This window comes from Lutra lutra, chromosome 4 (assembly GCF_902655055.1).
Source record: "Lutra lutra chromosome 4, mLutLut1.2, whole genome shotgun sequence".
Classification (NCBI taxonomy): Eukaryota; Metazoa; Chordata; class Mammalia; order Carnivora; family Mustelidae; genus Lutra; species Lutra lutra.
Window position 1 is genome coordinate 569600 of NC_062281.1, and position 21528 is coordinate 591127.

General features: G+C 57.5%; 1 protein-coding gene across 10 annotated transcripts; it reads right to left on the reverse strand.

The window, feature by feature from the left end:
• Window positions 1-1291: 1291 nt before the first annotated feature.
• HSF1 (heat shock transcription factor 1) lies at window positions 1292-21450 on the reverse strand. Of its 10 annotated transcripts, XR_007126531.1 has the most exons (15): window positions 21139-21448; window positions 6649-6760; window positions 6183-6319; window positions 5735-5859; window positions 4475-4550; window positions 4335-4396; window positions 4105-4201; window positions 3880-4016; window positions 3518-3793; window positions 3039-3119; window positions 2111-2216; window positions 1971-2036; window positions 1811-1880; window positions 1471-1734; window positions 1292-1440 (listed from the first exon to the last, which is right to left on the reverse strand). XR_007126531.1 is itself a non-coding variant. In XM_047725019.1 (14 exons), exons 1-14 carry the CDS (start codon window positions 21253-21255, stop codon window positions 1593-1595), a joined length of 1596 nt encoding a protein of 531 aa, XP_047580975.1. In that variant the 5' UTR covers window positions 21256-21449; the 3' UTR covers window positions 1292-1592. The 10 variants fall into 10 exon arrangements, 9 of the variants coding, with proteins under 9 accessions (XP_047580975.1, XP_047580972.1, XP_047580973.1 ...); XM_047725019.1 differs by having other exon boundaries at window positions 1292-1726; window positions 21139-21449; XM_047725016.1 differs by having other exon boundaries at window positions 1292-1734.
• Window positions 21451-21528: the final 78 nt, after the last annotated feature.

Below are 21528 nucleotides of genomic sequence, written 5' to 3' on the forward strand. Positions count from 1 at the left end.
GGGCGCGGTGTCCTGGCTGGAGGGGCGGGAGCAAAGCCACAGTGCCCATGAGGCTGACTCCTCCCCGGCACTCGTTTCTGTACCACAGGCGGCAACCCCCACTGCCCAGCAAGACCTGGCTCAGGTCACATGTCCTGTCCTGTCCCTGCCCTTGTTAACCTGGCGTGTGTGCGTTGTCGGGGTGGGGGAGCAGCTCAGAGCTCCGTGGTCCCTGTGCTGGGGCCTTGGAAGAAGACGGTGCCCAAGGACTTCCCAGGAGGGGACCTTGGCTCGGGGCACTGACTGGAGGCCGGAGTCAGAACTAGTGTGTGGCCTGGCGGCGCCGCGCGCTGGTGCTGTTCTTCGGCTGTGATGCTCACGGCGGTGGAGTCCCTGGACCCTTGGGGTGGCGGCTCTTGGGGGGAGGCAGGTGGCCTGGCCTGACCCATGACCTTGGTCTTCCTACTGAGCACATCCACGCAAAGCCTTGAACACCAGCTCTCTGCCCCTGCCGGGCACCCGGCTGCTCTGGGTTTGAGCCCCACACGCCCAGTTCTCACTCTCGGCAGCCCACACGCACGCCTACGTGTGGCCCTCGGAAGCTGTGCTCCCAGACTATTACCTGCCAAGCCCGACGGGGGGCAGCCCGGAGCCCACTCCCACCGGACTGGGTGGGTAGGCTCTAAGACCTCGAGCCATGTGTGGCTTAATGGACCCCAGTCACAGACTGGTCTGACGTGGTCTGACAAGGCAGGTGAGGGGGTGCCTGGGCAGTGGCCTCAAGGGCCATGCTGCCCCCAACCTGCCCAACCTCATGCCCCCCATCTCCTCTGGCTGTGATGGAGTCAGGGGTAGAGGGACTCCCTGGGCCCTGCTGGGGATGGTGAGTAGTGAGTGGGTGGGCACCTGGGGGCACAGGGCATCAGGTAGGCCACTCTGGTCTGTCCCCTCCCCACCCCTCCTCTGCTCCCAAACCAGCCAGTGCCTTGAGAATGCGTGGCGAGCAGGGTTGCAAGGCCAGGAAGAGGCTCCAGCACACCCACCCATGCTCCCCCAGCCCCCTCATTGGGGAGGTCTTGGGAAGGGCGTTCCTGTGGGTCCATCCCACTGCCCCCCTTCCAGGTCCTTGAATAAAGAATTGTGAGCACACACACGGGTCCTGTGGAGTCAGGCGCGCATGGCTAGGCTCTGACCATCGACCTTCCCTCTGAGGGGGCCACCACGGCCCAGACCTCCAGCCCCCTTCCTGAACCCATGTCCCCGGGGCCCACCCTGGGGGGTGGCGGGAGGAAACAGACACGGGAGGCCACAGTGTAGAGTCTGTCGTTTATAGGTCTCTGCCAGTCTCGTCCGTCCGTCCGTGTGTCTCTACTGAAGGGGTGAGGGGGACTCATGTAAAAATCCCAAATCCAATCCTGACGGAGCACGTGCAGTGCCGTCAGTCCCCGTGTGGCTGTAAGCCTCAAGCAGGCCGTGGCACAGGGCTGTGGCCCTCGCTGCTGACCGGGGTCCACGCCTCGCCCCTCGGCCAGCCTTCCTCCTGGGGCCTCTAGGAGACAGTGGGGTCCTTGGCTTTGGGGGGCTCGGAGCCCGTCAGCAGGGAGATGGTGGGGTCATCTGTGTAGTCGTCCCCCTCCGAGAAGTAGGAACCCTCCCCCAGCTCGAAGAGCACGGGCAGGTCGCTGCTCCCCATATCCACGGAGCCCGGGTCCACCAGGAACAGGGGTTGCGCCGTGTAGTGCACCAGCTGCTTCCCTGGGGGCGGGGTGGGGTCAGGGCACCGGCCGGAGGGCATGCGGGCGGCAGGGCAGGGGTTGGGGGCTCCGCTCACCTGAGTCGGGGCTGCTGTTCTCAGCCTCAAGGGGCCTGGGCGGCTCCTGGGGAGAGAGAAGCTCCTGGATCTGCTAGGACAGGAGGGGGCGGAGTGAGGGCTCCCTGTCGCCGTCCCCCCCAACCCCCATGCCTCTGCTGTCCCCACCCTGCCTACGCACGCTGGCCAGGCTGCTGTCAAGGTCAGGCAGGCTCATGTCTGGCACGGTCACCGAGGGGCTGAACAGCTGCAGGGAAGGGAGGGCGGTCAGGCTGCGCCGGGGGCTGGGCGCGGGCGGGGATGGGGCAGGGCAGCGCTCACGTCCAGCAGCGCGCTCGTGTCCACGCTGAAGCCGTGGCTCGTCAGCATGGTCTGCAGGCTGTCCAGGTTGGAGTCCATGGCGTCCAAGTGCTCACTGAGCTCGGTCCTGGCCAGAGCAGGCGGGACGGGTCAAGCGTAGCTCCAGGCACCCCCAGGCAGATGCCTTCCCGCCGGTGCCCACACACACAAGCCCGGGTGTGTGTGTAGGGGGGCTGCCCTCAGCTGCACCCCCCCAACCTGGGCCCCCCGTTGCGCCCTCCCCAGTGTGGGCCCAGGGCACGCGTGTGGGAGGGTAGCCGAGGCCATGCGGGCTGGTCCGGTCGCCGTGGGGCCAGGAAGACCTCCGACAGCACTGGGAGCTGGGCCAAGATGGCAGGAGGGCCCAGGAGGGGCTCCGTGCTCAGGAAGGCTGGGGGCAGTTTTTCAGGCTTGACAAGGTCTTGCCTTTACATTGGAAGACCACAGGGATGGGGAGAGGGAACCGTGGGCAGGCTATGGAGGGCTGGTCTCTGCCCTGGTGTGTGCTGGGAAGGAGGCGTGGGTCTGGAGGAGGTGGCCAAGAAGGTCCTGGGCCACCTGGTGGACCTGTGCTACAGGATGGGTGGCCTGGCTGGTCCTGGGAGGTGTCCCCGGGGCCCAGCCCCGCCCTGAGAGGAAGCGGGTCGTCATAGCAGCTGGGACTCTGGCTGCATGGGTGGCAGCTGCCAGGCTGGGAGGCCCAGTTCTGTCAGTCAGTGACCTGGGGCACTGTCTTGGGCCCCAGAGCCTGGGGTGGGTGGGGGGCTGCTCCCTGCTGCAGAAGGCCCGGGACACCTGTTCACCAGGCAGGGCCAAGTGCTCATGGCCAGGCCAGGGTCTGGTCCGAGGCTGGGGAGGGGCCTGAGCTCTGGCGGAGCCCTCCTCCCTCCCCAGTGGGGACGGCGCTAACCCTGGCTGGACTCGGCCATGCAGAGAGGAGGGGCAGGGGAAGAGGCGGGCGACCCCAGACATCTGTGGAGCGCGAGCCAAACTGCAAGATACAAAGACAAGAGCCCCCCGATTGCAGGTGGGGGCCAGTGGACTCCGTGCCCCCCCGCCCTGGCTCGCCTGGCCTCTGGGGCGAGCCCTCTGCTGGCCAGCAGGACGGGGCAGTGGCCTGTTGCAGAAAGGGGTGACGGCAGCAGCCAGAGCGGCTCAGAGAGCAGGGGGGACAGGCCTGTGAGGCCACACACCCTTGGCTCCTAAGGCAGTGGGGACGTGGGACAAGCAAGCTCTGGGCTCAGGGCCGGATCTGCAGGCGCCTCCCCCAGCGACCCCGTGCCCTCAGCCTGACGACCTCCCTGTACCAGCCCCTCCAGGACGGTCCTGGCCGGAGGCCTGGCTGCGCTTCCAGAGGCCGCAGGGGAGGCGGGTGCGGGGGGCACTCACTTGTCCAGGCAGGCTACGCTGAGGCACTTCTCAGGGGCCGAGGCAGGTGGGGGCGAGGGTGAGGGGTGGCGGGCCCCTGCATCCGTGAGGGGTGTGGCTGGGGCGGTGGGGGCAGGCTCGCTTTCCCGCAGGATGGAGTCAATGAGGGCGGTTGGGGACAGGGGTATCTCCACGACAGAGGACGGGTGTCCAGGACTGGCCTCCTCCACCCGGGGGCTCCGAGGAGGGCTGGGGGGCTCCTCCTTGACGCGCACCAGGGGGCTGCCGGAGAGCGGCCTGCGTCCAGGGAGCACACGTGTCAGCAGCCGGCTCCGTGGGCGCCCCGTTCCCCCCGACGGCTGGGAGGATGACGCGGCCCCCACCTCTCGTCTACGCTTCCGCCCGGGGAGGCCAAGGGACTGCTGGGGGCCAGTTCGGTGATGTCGGAGATGATGGGTCCGGAGCTGGCGACGGCATCTGGGGAGTAGAGGCTGGAGCTGCTGTAGGCCGGGGAGGGAGCCTGCCATCGAAGGGAGGCGGCCTATGTGGCAGGAGCCACAGCAGCGCCCACCCCTGCCCAGGCCAGCTCTGCGGCACCGCGCGCTCACCGAGTAGGGGCCCGGGCCGTGGACGTGCTGCAGGGAGTACTGCCGGCCGTACTTGGGCCCGGAATGTGCCGAGCTGCCGTCATTCAGCATCAGGGGGCTGCGGGGTGGGGCGGGGGGGGAGAGGTGGGGTCAAGGGCCTTCCCGGGGCCACGGCCACCCACCACTCAGCCGAGAGGAGACAGGGAAGCCCAGGGCCCCGTGCTGAGGAACAGGCACCCCCCACGCCTCACATTTTCCTCTTCACCCCCAGGATCCGGTTCGACTGCACCAGGGAGATGAGGAACTGGATGAGCTGTGGGGGCAGCAGAAAGGCACAGTCAGCCCGGCTGGGGACGGGGCCCAGCAGGCGCCCCCCAGGCCCGCCGCACACCTTGTTGACGACCTTCTGCTGCTGGGCGTGCTTCTGCCGCAGGCTGGCCACCTCCCGCCACAAGGCCTCGTTCTCGCTGGAACACAACGGGGTGGTCAGCTACCCCCGTGCCCCCTCCCACGCCCTGGGCAGGTGTAGGGTCTAGGGTGTGGTTCCCGCAGGTGGCCTGGAGCCTGGCGGTAACGGCACCACGGCCCCTCTGTGCTCGGCTACGCTGCTGGGGGAGGACATACAGACGATCCGGGTGGGGGGTCTGGTGGAGGGGGCTCCTAAGGAAAGGGCTGGTGGGCTCAGGCAGAACACAGGATCGGGCCCCCTTGCCCCCCGCAACCATCTCTGCCCCAACTGAACCTGAGAAGAGGAGGGAAGGCCAGCCCAGCTCTCAGGCTGGAGAGCGGCCTATGGGGGTCATCCTGTGCCTTTGGGGGGCTCAGGGTTGCTCCCCAGGCCTGGAAATGGCTCACAGGTGACTTTAAGGAGTGGAAAGGGCCACCTGGGCACCATTTCCCCAACTGGGCAAACAGGGCTGTGAGCAGGCTGTGGCCTGCCCTTCTAGTAAGCCCCTGAGCGCCTCCTTGACACGGAGTTGACCCCCTTGGCCTCACCTTGAGAGGCACCCGCGTCCCGGGAGGCCAAGTTCACCCGGCCCCCTTCTGCTCACGTCATATAGACAGTGGCTTCTGCTGGACCCCAATGTGAGCAAGTCAGAGCTCAGGAGCCTCTTCTGTGATGCTGGAGTCATGAGGCCCTGCACCCTGAGATGGTCTGAGGCCACACACAGCTAAGCTGACAACAGGCACCCTAGGCTGTGGTTCCAGAGGTCCCCAGGGCCCCCAGGTGTATAGGAATAGGCTCCAGCCAGCCTTCCTGGGGGTCCTGGATGAGGACAGGAGCACAGGACTGGTTATGTGCTGGCCAAACATGCCCCAGGGGTGGGGACCAGCGGGACAGCCAACATCGTGAGAGCCAGCGAGAAAACCCCCACCCCAGCCTACAGGGTGCCCAGGCGGGCGGCAGCGGGAGGAGCCCAGCTCTGCCTGTGGGGCGGGAAGCCGGTCAGACCCTGTCTCCCGGGGAGTGAGCACAAGTCCAAACCTAATTCTACATCCGGAGGGCGGAAGGCCTGGGCGCCTGTGTCACAAGCTGTGGGAGGCGGGGCTGGTGGGAAGAGGCCAGCTCCCAGGCCTGCCCCTCTCCTGCCTGCTCCTTCCCCCCTCATCCGGCCACCTCCCCGCTCATGTGCTGCGGCACAGAACCTACTGCTTCATGGCCAGGAGTTTGGAGTCCATGCTTTCCTGCTTCCCCTTCATGAGCTGCACGTCCGTGAGCAGCTTGGTAACACTGTCCTGGCGAATCTTTATGTCCTCATTCTTCAGCGTGGATACCTGGGTTCCCAAGGGGAAGAGTCACTGGGAGGACCCCCACCCCACTGCCCCCCGGACTGCGCCGAGGCCAAGGGGCTGGTGGTCCGGAGAGGGACCTTTGCTGTGGTGGCTGATGGGGGAATGGGCCAGGGTAGCCCAAGATGCACAAGCAGGGAAGGGAGGGCCCGTCAGGAAAAGGGCTTGGTGGAGCCAGACCAGACCATCAGGCGGCCGCCGAGCTGCCAAGGGCAGTGGACAGGCCTGCAGGACAGCGAGGGGACGTGGCATCCCCGTCCCCTGGAGGAAGATCTATGGAGGCCGAGAGAGGGAGGACGGCTACTCACACTGGTCACTTTCCTCTTGATGTTCTCCAGGAGCTGCTCCTGGCCGCGCAGGAAGCACGGGTGCTGGAACTCAGTGTCGTCCCTCTCCGGCTTGACCAAGCCACCCTGCTCGATGTGGACCACCTTCCGGAAGCCGTCTGCACATGACGGGGTGGGGGCCGCTCTGCCTCAGGGCTGGGGACCAGACCCCAACGACAGCCCGGCCCCTGCCCTGCCGAGGGTCATCGGGAGTGTCCCAGAGGAGGGCTCTGCCTGGCGCAGCTCTGGTCCCAGCACTGCCTGCAGCCGCCGGGTGGTCTGGGTCTAAGGGAGACCCCACACCCCCGGGCAACACGCCCTCCCCACCACGTAGCTTCACACGCTTCCCTGAGGACTCTGGGTTCAGGCCCGCAGGACGCTGGCCGCTCAGAGCCATGGCGCAGGCGCCCCCCGTCCCCGGCCGCGAGCCGGGGGCACGGGTACTCACACATGTTGAGCTGACGCACGAAGCTGGCCATGTTGTTGTGCTTGAAGTACTTGGGCAGCACCTCCTTGGCGAACTGGCCCTGGTCGAACACGTGGAAGCTGTTCCCGCTCTGCTGGGAGACATGCCGCTGAGTCACGCAGGAGGCTCGCTCCCAACAGCTGGGTCGCCTGTCAGCAGGACGAGCCTGGTCCCTCTGCCCTGCACGGCCACAGCGTGGAGGGACCCCATCACGGACCCCATCACAAACCCCGCCCCAGGCCTCCAGAGGTTCCCCAAACACAGCATTCCACACCCAGTCTCTAGGGAGCCTGTTTTCGCTTTCATCAGCGAACTTCCCCACGAGCAGCTCAGACCCCAGAGTGAGGCGGCCAAGAGAAGGGGAGGCTGACCTGAGTCACTTGGGAGGGAAACACAGACTTGTGTTCAGAACCGCAAGTCCATTCCTCTACGGGCGTCCGAGACCCCAGCAGAGTCGCTACACTTCGCGCCCTCCGACCCCTTTCAGACCTAAACCCAGGAGCTACCAGGAGGTTCAGGGCCCTGGGGCAGCGGTAGAGCGGTGAGGGGAGGGGAGCCCGGCCGGGGAGGGGTTGTGAGCCCACGAGAGACCCTGAGCACAGCTTCACCAGCAGAGAGGGTACCAGAGGAGCACCCGAAAACAGAGAGGACCCCCGGGTGCCCAACGAGAGCAGGAGGCTGGCCCGGCCACACGCGCGGGCACACGAAAAGCAGCTCAGATGTAAGCACGTGAGGGGAGGAGAAGGCAGAGGGAGGCCCTCGGAAAACTCTTCTCCTCCAAAGTGGCCGAAGGAAAATTGGCCAAAATGTCAGAGTGCACTTTTCCAGACCTCTGAAAGTCAGTCAAAGGGTTCTGGCAACATGAGGGAGCATTTATTCAAGAACAGTGGTTCACTCACAGGAGGGCCCGGGAGGCTGCCCTACTCCCACTGGCCGTCCTGCAGCCGGGAAGTCCTGCGGCTGAGACCCCCGAACCCCAGCACCCTGACAGCCACTGCTGGGGGGCATTGCTGGGGCCCCTTCGAGCCCCACTGCCAGAGGATTCTTATTTTACTGATCTGACAGTTACCTGGGCGGTTCCACTTGCAAAGCTGTCTTTGCTTGACTTGACCCCAAACTCTGCCAATATAAAAAAGCCTTTTCCCTAGGGATGGTTGTTGATAACACCAAGAGAGTATTTTAAAACTTTGTGACTGTCTAAGTCAGAGGATAACCGTTAAGGCAAAAAACAAGCTAACCAGAAAGCGTAAGGGAAAGAGCTGGATGGGGCGCCTGGGTGGCTCAGTGGGTTAAGCCTCTGCCTTCGGCTCAGGTCATGATCTCAGGGTCCTGGGATCGAGTCCCGCATCGGGCTCTCTGCTCAGCAGGGAGCCTGCTTCCCCCTCTCTCTGCTTGCCTCTCTGCCTATCTCTCTCTCTCTGTCAAATAAGTAAATAAAATCTTTAAAAAAAAAGAAAGAGCTGGAGAATGAGATACTTCTGAAAATCTCCAAAATATTCCTGGAAACCCAGAAGTCACATGCATGTGCAGGGCCGTGTGAAGAACCAGGGTAAGACCTAAAAACGCCCTAAGCTTGCACCCCAGGCTGAGCTCAAGGGTCCCCATCAGCAGGCGTACCCCAGTACATACACAGAACCCCCCAAAGAATGGGGCAGTTATGGGTTCCAGGCATTAAAGGAAATTTCTACCCCCCTTCGCTACAATGCTAACCAAGGAAAGACTTCAGTGGTCACAAACAACAAAGACCATACACTGCCCAGAATTAGTTCAGAAAACTCACAAGACAAATGACTACCAACAACAAGTAACGGTACCAGCCTTGGAGAGGGGAAGCTGATGTTCAGAGCCGAACACACACGGCGTTACGTGACCCGAAAGTCCCATTTCCAACAACAACAACAACAACAACCTGCAAAGAAACGAGGCCCAGCCTACACACTGGGAAAAAAGTGATCAGCTGAAACCATCCCCGAGGGGGCTTAGAAGTTGGATTTATTACACAAAGACTTTAAATCAGCATTTCAGACACGTTCAAAGGCTAAAGTGAAACTGCATCTAAAGAAATAAAGGAAAGCATGAGAATATCTCATCGAACAAAGAACATCAATAAAAATAAAAATCATAAATATAAAGCAAATCAATTTCTGACTGAGAAAGCGTAATAACTCAGGCCTAAAGCTTACTAGAGTGGCTTGAGAGTAGATCTGAGCACAGACAAGAAGGAGTCAGCACACATGAGGACAGGCTCACTGAGATTATCCAGTCAAAGAGAAAGAGAAGACAGTGAAGAAAAACGGACAGTGTCAGAGACTGTGGGGTATTAGCAAACACCAGCGCATGCATCATGGGGTCCCAGCAGGAGAGGAGAGGACAGAAGGAAGAAGGGCCGAAAACTTCTCAAATTTGAGGAAAACTGTCCAGGAATCCAAAGAAACCCCAAGCAGGGTGAACTCAGAGAGGGCCACGTCCAGAAGCCTCGTCATCAAACTGCGGGACAGAAAGACCCAGAGAGGCCTCTGGAAGCCACAAGGGAGAACAGACTTCATGCACAAGGGAGCCTTGAGAAGATTAACAGCTGATTTCTCATCAAAAGCCATGGACGCCAGAGGCAGTAGGATGACAGTTAAAGGGGCTGAAAGAAAAAAAAACCAGTGAATCAGGAATTTTATATCCAGCAAAACCACCCTTTGAAAAGGAAGGAAAAATTTCTCCTTCTGGGATGTCAAGTGTGAGGAGATCTACTGAACCACTCCCAAGTGAAACAAAGGTTACTTAAATCTTTTTTTTTTTTTTAATTTTTATTTATTTAGTTGACAGAGATCACTAGCAGGCAGAGAGGCAGGCAGAGAGAGGAGGGGAAGCAGGCTCCCCGCTGAGCAGAGAGCCCCGTTTGGGGCTCGATCCCAGGTTCCTGGGATCATGACCTGAGCCGAAGGCAGAGGCTTTAACCCACTGAGCCACCCAGGTGCCCCTAAATCTTTTAAAGTCTGGAAATTGTCCTAAAAGCGTACAGCAAATGAAAACATTTATTCCAGAAACCCTACTAAGACTATGTAGGAACAGTGAGCTTGTAACACCTGAGCCACATGCCACTCCCTCCTGACTTCAATTCACCTTGACTGACACTACACCCTGGGAGGGCACGGCTGTGAAGCTGGCAGTCCCTCTACCCCGTTTCCAGTCAAGGTTTACTGTATTTCACTGAGAGGGGAAGGCCACCAGCATTTCTCATCCTGTCTAGGTAAAAAGGCTAAATTCCTGGTGACTGCAACCAAGAGTTTGGGGAGGGGTCTTCTCCACTTTGCTCCCATCCACATAATGCAGGCTGTACCCCAGGCATGGCAGGTTGAGCGTATGGAACCCCTGACAGCCCTACCTCCAGCCAGCATGCAGGGCATGGCATCCATGCTGGGGGAGGCCGCTGCCCTGCCCAGTGCCCGAGCACTGGCTCAGAAGGCCCCAGGAGAGAGGCAGTCCAAAGGAAACAGCTCTGAAGGTTCCCCCAGCAAACTCACTTTATGTGAAACAAAGTGTAGAAAGCTCAAACCTAAGGCTGCTCTTGAGAACAGCATAGCTCTAAGAGTCACAAGCTCGAGGGGCACCTGGGTGACTCGGTTGAGCATCTGTCTGACTCTTGATTTCAACTCAGATCATGACTGTAGGGTTGTCAGATCAAGCCCCATGTCAGGCTCCCTGCTCAGCAGGGCGTCTGCTGGAGATTCTCCCTCTCCCTCCATCCCTCCCTAAATCTCGCATACATTCTCCCTCTTTCTTGCAGATAAATAAATCTTCAAACAACAAACAAACAAAAAACAAAGGAAGGGAAACAAACTCAACCACAGCCAGCTTGTTCCCACAGGCTAAGAGCCCTCGCAGGTCTGAGCAAACCTCAGACAGACCTGAAAGGCTGCACTGCGAGAATGTAATTGGATCAGACTGTTGGACAGTCTGTGCCCGGTGGTACCGTCAGAACCAACGGAACAATCAGGCAGGAAGCACGGAGCCTACAGTCTGGGTGTACTACCCCCCGACACAGTGAACCCACACAGAGACCAGAGAGGAAACAGACCTCACTAACCTACAGGCCCGCAAACCCCCAAAACAAGCACAGGAGCGGTGGGGGTGGGCGTCCAGGAGTACTGCACGGCCCAAAATGTGCTTTACCAATGAAATGAGACATGTAAATAGCGACGTATGACCCATGCACAAGGGAGAAGAGAGAAGCGGTAACAGAAACAGCCTGTGAGAGACAAGACATCAGATTTAACCAAGACTTCAAACAACACGTTATAAGTATGTTTAGAGAATTAAAGAAAATCATAAAGTCGAGGAAGATGAGGTGACTGTGCCTCGCCAAAGGGAGAGGAAGAGTAAAGAGACTGGAAGCATAGAGCAAAGGCAGACAGAAATTCCCAAGTTCAGCAGCACAACCACCAAGATGAGACACTTACCAGAAGGGCTCAACAGTGCACGGGAACTGGCAGGAGAAAGAATCAGCGGATTTGACGATGGACTGAGAGAGACTATGAAAGCAGCAGAACAGAGAGAACACAGTAAAGAGAACTGAAAGGAGCCTCAGAAACACTTGGGGCCCCGTCAGCTGCACCAACATATGTGTAAATGGAGCACCATGAGGAGAAAGGGCTGGAACAAGGACTCAGAGAAATAAGGCCTGAAAACTCCCCAAATGCGTTTTTTATTTTATTTTTAAAATTTTTTAAAGATTTTATTTATTTACTTGATAGAGAAAGATCACAAGCAGGCAGAGAGAGAGGAGGAAGCAGGCTCCCTGCTGAGCAGAAAGCCCGATGCGGGACTCGATCCCAGGACCCCGAGATCATGACCTGAGCCGAAGGCAGAGGCTTAACCCACTGAGCCACCAAGGCACCCCCAAATGCACTTTTTAAAAAGTCCATGAACATGGTATGCCATCCCATTTACTTAGGTCAACTTGGTTTCTTTCGTAAGGGTTTTTATTATTCTCAAGTCTTGACATTCCGACCCCTACATGTTTTACTAGACTTCTCTTTAAGTACTCTTCCCCTCCCCTGAACAGTTGTAAATGAAGTTTAAAGAAAAAAAAAAAAAACAACAAACCAACTTCCTGTCATTCATTAGAAATGCAATTGATGGGGCGCCTGGGTGGCTCAGTGGGTTGAGTGTCTGCCTTCGGCTCAGGTCATGATTCCAGGGTCCTGGGATAAAGCCCCACATCAGGCTCCCTGCTCAGTGGGGAGGCTGCTTCTCCCTCTACTCCTCCCCCCTCCTTATGATATGATATCTTTCTCTCTCAAATAAAAATCTTGAAAAAAAAATACAATTTATTTTTGTGTGTTGACCTTGTACCTAGTGATGTTGCAAAACTCACTGTTTAGTTCGAGGAGTATTTTTTTTTTTTTTTAATTTTTGGGAAAAAAAATATTTTTTAGATTTTGACAGAGAGGCAGCCAGAGAGGGAACATAAGCAGGTGGAGTGGGAGAGGGAGAAGCAGGCTCCCTGCTGAGCAGGGAACTCGATTCGGGGCTCGATCCCAGGACCCTGAGATCATGACCTCAGCCGAAGGCAGAGGCTTAACTCATGAACCACCCAGGTGCCTCTTGTCTAACTTTTTAAAAGTTTATTTATGTAATCTCTACACCCAACGTGGGGCTTGTACCAGGGCTGTTCTTTGTGACCACCAGGATTCAACAGGTGTGACGGTATATGAGAACAGGTTACAGAAGTCACCTGGGGCTCTTGCTGTCTTGGATCCCTTGCTCTGAGAGAAGCAGGCCAACCTGCTGTAGCAGCCCTAAGGAGGAGCTCATGTGGTGAGGAATGAAAGTCTCCTGCCAAAAGCTACTTGTCACAAAACACCTGAGTGAACCTGGAGGCGGGTTGCTCTTCCCCAACTGAGTCCTGAAACGACCGCAACCTGGACGAGGGGCCGTGAGTTAGAGTCAGTCTGTGACTCTCAGAGACTGTGAAATGCTTCTTGTTTTAAGCAGTTAAGTTTTAAGATATTTGGTTACACATCAATAAGCCATACAATCACTAAATATTTGTGCATGTGTTTTAGAGATTTATTCATTTATTTAAGCGTCGGGGGTGGGGGGGTTCACAACGAGAAGGAGACTCCTCACTAAGTGCAGAGCCCTATGCGGGGCTCGATCTCATGACCCTGAGATCGTGGCCTGAACTGGGATGAGTCAGACACTTAACCACTCATGTGCCTCTCTGTGTCTTTTTTTTGAGGCTACTGCAAGTACCTCCGTTTTCAGCAGTTCATGCTAGTGTGCAGAACTAGAATCCGTTTTTGTATACTACCCCCGAACCCCGTGGCCCCACTAAACTCATTTATTAGTTCTAGCAACTTTTTTTGGTAGATGTCTTGGGACTTTCTAAGTCAATGATGGTGTTTTCTACAAATGGAGACAGTGTGACATCTCACCTTCCAATTTTTGGTCTTTTATTTCCTCATTTGCCATATCGCCCGACCAGTGGATTACACACACTGTTAAAGAAGAGCGGTAGGAGCGGACTTCCCAGCCGTCCTGTCCAGTGTTGGGGGAAGTGCCCGCTCTGTCACCTTTAAGTACAACGCCACATGTAGGTTTTGCAGCTGTTTCTGTGGGCTGAGGAACTGCCCTCACGAGTCTGCTGAGTGGTCGTCGTGAAGTGTGGGTTAAGTCTGTCCAGTGTTTCTCCTTATGCTGTCAAGATGGTCGTGTGGTCTTTCTTCCCTCCCCACTGATGCCCTTACACTGTGTTCCGAAAGCTGACCAGACTCCCATCTACGGAGCTGCCCTCTGGCCTCAAGCCTCAGAGTTGCTGAGAAGTCAGAATCCTTCTATGTCTCTCTGTGCAATTCTCTTTTTTCTAGCTGCTTTTTTTTTTTAAGGTTTTATTTATTTGTCAGACAGAGATCACAAGTAGGCAGAGAAGGTAGGCGGGGCGGGGGGGGGGGAGCAGGCCCCCTGCTGAGCAGAGAGCCCAAGGCAGGGCTTCATCCCAGGACCCTGGGATCATGACCTGAGCCAAAGGCAGAGGCTTTAACCCACTGAGCCATCCACGTGCCCCTTTCTGGCTGCTTTTAAGACTTTCTCTTTATCACCTGTTTTTAGCAACTTGACAGTGATATGACCTGGTATACTTTTTTGGGCTTACCCTTCCTGGAGTTCTTGGAAGTCTTGGAACTACAGGTTCACAGCTTTCCAAAAATCTGCATGGTTATGTCTAAGCATTCCCTCTCCCTTTATATTGGAAATCTGCTTCTGTGTCATCAGGCTGTGTGATGTCGTCCCCACGAGGCTCTGTTCAGCGTCTGCCATCTCGTCTTCTCTGGACAGCGCTGCGAGCAGTTTCTCCGGTCAGTCTAGTTCAGTGATCTTTCCTTCTGCGGTAGCTGAGCTGCGGCTGACCCCTGCACCGACTTACACAAATCAGCTTGGGAACTGAGAGCGACTTCAGATCTGCGGTAGCACTGGGGAGGGCTCTCGTACCTGTGCACCATTAACGTTGTGCACCTGTCGCAGGTAATCAATCTGCATCCAGGTTTCCCCTGCTATCTGAAAGCAGAGTTCCTATGGAATCTTTTGTAAGCCGAAATTCGTAAAGCAAACAATTACTGTTACTGAATATGGAAAATTCTACGGTTCTCCCACACCACAGAACAATCTCTCAGTTAGCTGAAACAGGCACGGATGCAGGTCTCTTTTAAAAGCAGGATGGCTTCTGAACTTCCAAAAAAGGGGCATGCCTGGGACTTATTAACTAAAGTCCCTATTTTATTCAGATCTCTTTAGTTTTCGCCTTCTGTCCTTCTGTCCCAGGACACCATCCAAGGGACTACACTACACGGGGTTGTCAGGCCTCCTCACACTCCTCTTGCAGGGACAGTCTCTCAGACTTTCCTGCTTTCTGTGGACCCGGACAGTTTTGAGGAGTACCGGGCCAGTATTCCGCAGACTGTCCCTCAATTTCGATTCGTCCTGTGTCTTTTCCTCATGACTAGTTGAGATTATAGAAGCGTCTGGAGGAAGGCCACAGAGGTTAAGTGCTCTTCTCATCCTGTCAGGGCAAGGACATGCACCATGAGGCCATGTCTCTCAGGTGTCCCCGCTGTAGTCGCCCCCTACCCTTCCCCACTGTGTTTCTCTGAAGAAACAGCAGGCAGGGAGATGTGCAGCACCTCAGGGTTCAGGGATTTCCACGAACAATGGGGAACTCTTCTGCACGGACACTTGTTCCATGACATTTTCTTCTGTCTTCTACTTCTCTGTCTTCACGGGCTTGCTTTACCTCTCGGAGCACTCAGAATACTCTTATAATCGCTTTAATGACTTCGTTGGCTCGTTTCCATCATCCCTGGGAACACTGCTACGACTCTCCCCTTCTCTGTCACAGAACACACTCTCCACCTGGCTCATCTGTCCGTTCTGGTAGGGCCCCCGACACGAGGGTCTTTATGTCGTGTCTGGGTTTTGCGGTTTTCCTCCTGAGAGTGTCCGTGTGGCTCAGTCTGATCCTTGCATGGCTTCTCTTTAAACTCGGTTACGCCGCATTTGGGGCAAATTTTCTTAATTCAGCCCCAGTTCCAAGCTCTGGCTCTTTCCGTCTCTGCTGAGTGCTCTGCAAGTTGAGTGTGATTCTTCCGCTCTGGCTGGGAGAACTCAGGTTAACCCACGGCCCTCTGTGAGCTCTCCTCAGTAGCTGTTCCTTTTCCGGAAAGTTCTCAGGCTAGCTTCACAGGTCTCACCGTATGGGCAGGCGGAACCAGTCTTCTGTCGAAGGCCCAGAGGGGCTCGTGCAGTAGACTCGTGGACCTCTTCCTCGGCGTGGCTCCCGTCCCTGGTACCGCCCCTTGTAAACTCTAGCTGCGTCAGCTTTTCCAAAGTCTGGGCTCTTAGTCTGAAAACTGCCTCTGGACACAAAGTCTGGGCACCCAGTGGCTTACCTGTGCCTCCTGTTTTCAACCCTGAACACTGTTCAAGGGTGAAGCCCACACTGAGTGTGTCCTATAAGCCCTACTTAATGGCCATCAGGGGTTTCAAAGGTTTCCTGGTGAATCCATCACAGAGCATGCCATTCCATGTCCCTGCCTCATGGTTCAAGCCCCTCCTCCTCTGCTGCCCCTGAGGTAGTCCTGGAGGTGGTCTTAGCTTTTCCCTGGACATAATCAAAGCCTGTGATCAGAAATGCGAAGAAGCAGGAAGAAGTGAGTGCCCGGCAGCCGAGCCCTGCCCTAATCCGGAGACACACTTCTCTTTCCTTCTTTCCTTCCTTCTTTTTTCTTTCTCTTTAAAGTAAACTCTACACCCAGCATAGGGCTCGAACCCACAGCCTCCAGGCCCAGAGCTGCGTGCCCGACCCTGAGCCGGCTGTCCCGGGATGCACTTCTTCGCAGCTACAGAGTCTGGAGCCTCCAGCCTTTTTTTTTTTTTAAGATTTTATTTATTTATTTGACAGACAGAGATCACAAGCAGGCAGAGAGGCAGGCAGAGAGAGAGGAGGAAGCAGGCTCCCGGCTGAGCAGGGAGCCCGATGTGGGGCTTGATCCCAGGACCCTGAGATCATGACCTGAGCTGAAGGCAGAGGCTTAACCCACTGAGCCCCCAGGCGCCCCATCTAGCCTGACTTTTGACGCCACCTGGACCAACCTAAAATGAGTCCAAAATTCTGCAGGCAGGTAGGTGTTTTACGGAGATGGTTTCTGTCTTTGAGTATTTTCTCAAAGGGCCCCACGACCCCAGAGGGTTAGTAACTGCCAAATTCCATGAGGGGACCAGCTACACTCTGCCCAGAACACTTTGGTCCCCCCATGTCAATCTGAAGACTGGTCGGGCGTGAGGCGCTCTGCTCTAGTCTCCTGACTGTGGCCGGCAGACCGCACTGGGGGGCCGCAACACGGGCATTAGGAGCAGGGCATGTGTGGTCACAAAAGCAGAGAAATCCAGGCTGCAGAGTGAGATGACAGAATGTGTGAGCCTGGTCGAGGAAGGGAGGCTCACTCATCCTCCTCTCCCATCCTGGTTTTGTCCTTATCTGCGTCTGAGGCTGTCTGCACCATCATGTCCTGTTCTCCTTTCAGCTCAAGCTAGCTGTCGCGAGTTCCCGCAACACAGGCACCGACACAGCCCTCATCTCTGGCCGCGGGCACCCTGCGCTCGGACCTCCAGGCCCGGGAGCCGAAGCAGGCCGGTGACTCTGCTCACTCTGTGGCCTTCAGGGTCAGGATGGGAGGGGTCTGTGATGGCCGCTGCTATCCTGCCAGGACTGGGAAGCATGTGAGGGCTGGCCTTCCTCCCTTCCGCACCTGTGAAGACAGCCCCCACCCCAGCGGGGAGGGGGCCTTGCAACCAGAGCTGCAGGCTCCAGGGCCTACGGACTGTGAGGTCTCTGGCCTAGCCCCACACCATACACAATGGAAGCTCTTTGCACATTCTGCAGTGGGTCCATCCCACTGCCCCCTTCCAGGTCCTTGAATAAAGAATTATGAGCGCACACACAGGTCCTGTGGAGTCAGGTGTGCACAGCTAGGCTCTGGCCTCTCCGAGGAGGCCACCACGGCCCAGACCTCCAGCCCCCTTCCTGGACCCATGTCCCCGGGGTCCACCTCACCCCCTGGGGGGTGGTGGAAGGAAACAGATGGGGGAGGCCACAGCACAGAGTCTGTCATTTATAGGTCTCTACCAGTCTCATCCATCCATCCGTCCGTCTGTGTGCATCTCTACTGAAGGGGTGAGGGGGACTCATGTAAAAATCCCAAATCCAATCCTGACCAATCACGCGCAGTGCTGGTCAGTCCCCATGTGGCTGGGGTCTAACTGAGAAAACAGGTGGGGGTAAGCAGCGTCTAGACCCTGTGGGTGTGGGTGGGGCTCCCCTGCTGCCCTCAGGAAATCTGGAGTCCCTGGTAAAGGCAGACAGGGAAACAGCTTCTCGTCATCAGAAAGATGGTGGATTGGGGCACCTGGGTGGCTCAGTGGGTTAGGCCTCTGCCTTCGGCTCAGGTCATGATTCCAGGGTCCTGGGATCAAGCCCTGCATCGGGCTCTCTGCTCAGTGGGGAGCCTGCTTCCACCTCCCTATCTGTCTGCCTCTCTGCCTACTTGTGATCTCTCTCTGTCAAATAAATAAATAAAATCTTAAAAAAAAAAAAAAAAGAAAGAAAGATGGTGGATTCAGGTCTGGTTTAACCAATCTCCAGCCTTCTCTGTTCAGTTTCCTGATGTCTTTGAGACGCAGTTTTCTTTTCTTTCTTTTTTCTAAAGGTTTTATTCAGCCATTCATGGTAGAGAGGAGGGAGAAGAAGGCTCCCCACTGAGCAGGGAGCCCAATGTGGGACTCGATCCCCGGACCCCGGGATCACAACCTGAGCCGAAACCAGAGGCTTAACGGCCTGAGCCATCCGGGGGCCCAAGACTCAGTTTTCCTATCTGCAGAATGGCCAACTGTCACCTCCTTGCACGGCCCTGGATGGAGAAGTGACACACAAGAAGACGCAGCCTCCTGCCGCAGGCGAGGTCCGAAAGAGCATAGCCGGGCTACCGTTTGGCTGAGGCAACTGCGTGCTTCTGGGAGGGCCTGCAGCGCGCCGCCCAGCCTGCCACTGGGGAGCGGTAACCTGCGGTGCTCCTTCAAAATTTTGGCTCAGATGACATAGCCCTAAGGGCAGGATCCAGAGGGCCTGCTGGGTCCTGCCAGCTGTCTGAGATCGAGCTCAGCAGGCTGGGGGGAGGGGCGGGGGCTCACCTGGCTCTCCGTGTCCGGGGAGGAGGAGTGTCCCTGCCTGTCGTGGGAGCTCTGGAAATGGTCCATAGCCAGCTCTGAGTGTACAGGTGTGACCAGGGCAATTCAAGGGGTTTCTCAGGTATCTGATGAGCTAACTGCAGGGAGTGCCGTGCCCCCAACTCCCCGCCCTGAGACCCAGCCCCTCCAGAGTGACCTCTGACCACTGGCACGCACAAGGGCTACCTGGGATGGGCCCTGGCCTTGGTGACCTCCAGCTCCTCGGTGTCTGCTCCACACAGTCCTATTAGTTGCACTCCGGCTCCCAACGAAAACGGAACTGCACTGATCAGGCTGCGCGAGGGTGGGGCCAGAAAGGCACCAAAGCCCCAAATTTCAGAAGCCCCCTCCCTCCAGCCCCCTGGCCTCCAAGAGGCCCTAAAAGTAAGTGCGTCCTTAAACTTTGCCATCAGGCATCTCCCAGGCTCACCTGGCCCTGATCCCTAAGCCAGAAAGGCCTGATTCATGGACAGGCCCAGTGGGCGTGGGAGGCACAGGCTGTAGGTCAGGAGAGCTGTGGCACACCCTTAGGCTGTGCTCATGGTGGCCAAGTTCCCTCCTGGAGGCAGCAGGAGCCGCAGGGGTCCTGCAGGACTGTCTGGGGGACAGCTGCATCTCTAAAGAGCCTTGCTCATTCAGCTGAGATGCCGTGCCAGCGCATCTTCGACGGTGAGGGTCTGAGGGTCAGTAAGCCAACACAACTCTCCAGGGCAGCGACCTGTGGTCTGTCCCTCAGGCTGGGCAGAGGAAGCTCAACAGCATCAGGAGCAGGAGGCGGTCCCGCTGGCCGGAGGGTTTCTGGGGCCGGACCCCTGCCCCACCTTACTCATCCTTGAGAATCAGCCACCATACCTCTGACTGCCCCTTGTCCCCTAGGTCAGATGTAGTGCTGCTCTTGGTAGAACTGTGAGAAAACTTCCAACACAAAGGGGAAGACACCAAAAGCAAGCACATCAGAGCTTTCTAGGGCCTCTGAGAGCCAGACTCTAGGCCACAAGTCTGCTGAAGACCCGGTTTGGACTTTTTTGGTAGAGGCCACAGGTACAGAACCATCTCCCACCTCTGAGCCAGGCAGCTCTCCAGGCCCTTGCCCAGCCTGGGAAGGGCTTCCTTCCACTACTGAGCTACTGTGTGGTTTCTGTGTTCATTGTTAGTCCCAGCCCCTACCACTATGTCCTGCTTGACCTGCATATAGACTGGGAAGGGTCAAATACTCATGCTCCAGCCAGCCAGTTCCCCATCCCCCTCTCTCCCCTGAATCCGATTCCCTCCCACCTTCCCACCTGCCGCCCCACACCAACAGGGTCATGGGCAGCCACTGTAAGTGAAAGCTGTCACAGGTCTGACTGCTCCTGTTCAAAGGCCTTGCCCAGAACACAGGCTGCGGGTCCTGGAGAGTAACCTGGTGCCACCTCACCCACATGCTTCACAGTCTGTCAGCAGCAAAAGCAAGCAGATTAAGGGGCGCCCTAGCAGGTGGGACGATCACCCCAGCAGAATTAGGTTTGGAATATCCCAGAGCATCTCTGACCCCCTCCCTGATTAGGGTTAAGAGTGTTTCCTGGAAGTTAGGGGAAGGAAAAAAAGGAAGAAGGAAGGTAAAGGAAGACAGAAATGTGGGGTCACTTCCTTTGCTTAGAAAACTCTGAGGTCTGGAAAGTGGGGATGGCGGTAACTCGGCAGCGTGTGGGAAAGCACGCTCCTCCTCCTCAGGGTCCTGGCTCGTCATCACAGAAGCAGGGAGTGCCCACACATGCAAGTCACTGAGACCGACACAAAGGGTCCCCACTCAGGACGCTGGTGATACCTAGTCTCTTTATTTCCAGTCTTCAGGCAGAGCAGGGCTTGGGAAAACAGACAACCCAGGAGTTAGCTTCAGCCTAAACATTTCTTCATTCCTAATGGCTTAAGAGCATGAAAGGGAAGTGCTTAGCAGAGTCTAAGAAAGCCAGCATTCCAGCCCTCCAGAGGTCAAACACATTTGAGGCACCCACAGGCTCTGCATGACCAGGGTGGCCTTTCTTCAGGTCACCCGTTTGCCAGCCCTGGGGTATGGCTCTGGCCTTCCCCAGACAGGACACCACAGGATGGGGAACAGCAGAGTCCGATACTCGACTCCAAACACTCCCTGATTTACCTCTGGCAAAACCGGAGCTGTCCGGTCTTGCAGGGTCAAACCTTGTAAACAAGCCCGCTGCCAGGCAACTGAACACGGGGACTTCATAAAGACGCCCTGTGAGGCACGAAAAACAAAGCCGCTCCAGAAACACCCAGCTTTAGCATCTCTGGGCAGGGGTTCGAGACCAACTTGAACTTTAAGACGTTTTACTTTCTGTTTTCCTTCCTTTCGCCTCTGCACTGGAGCAACGCCCTCCAATTCACGCGCCACGTCCTAATTTTCTCCTAATAGCTGCCGCCACACCACCCTGGTAACTCATTTGGGAAGATACAGAGGGTCAGCTGGGTACAATGATCGCCAGCGAGACCCGGTACTGCTCCAAGGAACGACTCACTTCCGCGATTGTCCAACAGTTAGCGAAAGACTAACTGGGGAGGAAGGAGAGGCCCTTCCTCCCCAGCCCGGGGACACTCGGCGTGGCAGGAGCCGACAGGAGCGAGCCCCGCACGCTCTTCCGGCGAACCCCGGCCCTGAGTCCCGCCTCCATATCCCACTCCTCCCGGGGACTGGCCCCGGCCCCTCACCGGGCTCCAGCAGATAAGCGCGTCGGTGTCCGGGTCGCTCACGAGGGTCCACAGCTTGGTCAGGAAGGCCGGGACGTTGCTGGGCCCCGCCGCGCCGGGGCCCACGGGCAGATCCATACCGGGCTACGCGGGGAGAAGCGGAGATGATGACCGCGAAAGGGAGCCGAGGGCCGGGCTAGTGCCGCCGACGCGCCTGCCGCCGGGGTAGCGCCACCGCCGCCGCCCGCTGCGCACACACAGCCCCGCGGCCTAGCATGGCCGCAGCCATCTTGCGACGGGCGCGCTACCGTCGGCGCCGCCCGCCCGCGTCGGCCCGGCGCGCGCACGCCGGCCCCGCCCTGTCCGCTCCGCCCGCCCCGTCCGCCCCGCCCCCTCCTGCGCCTCTGCCGC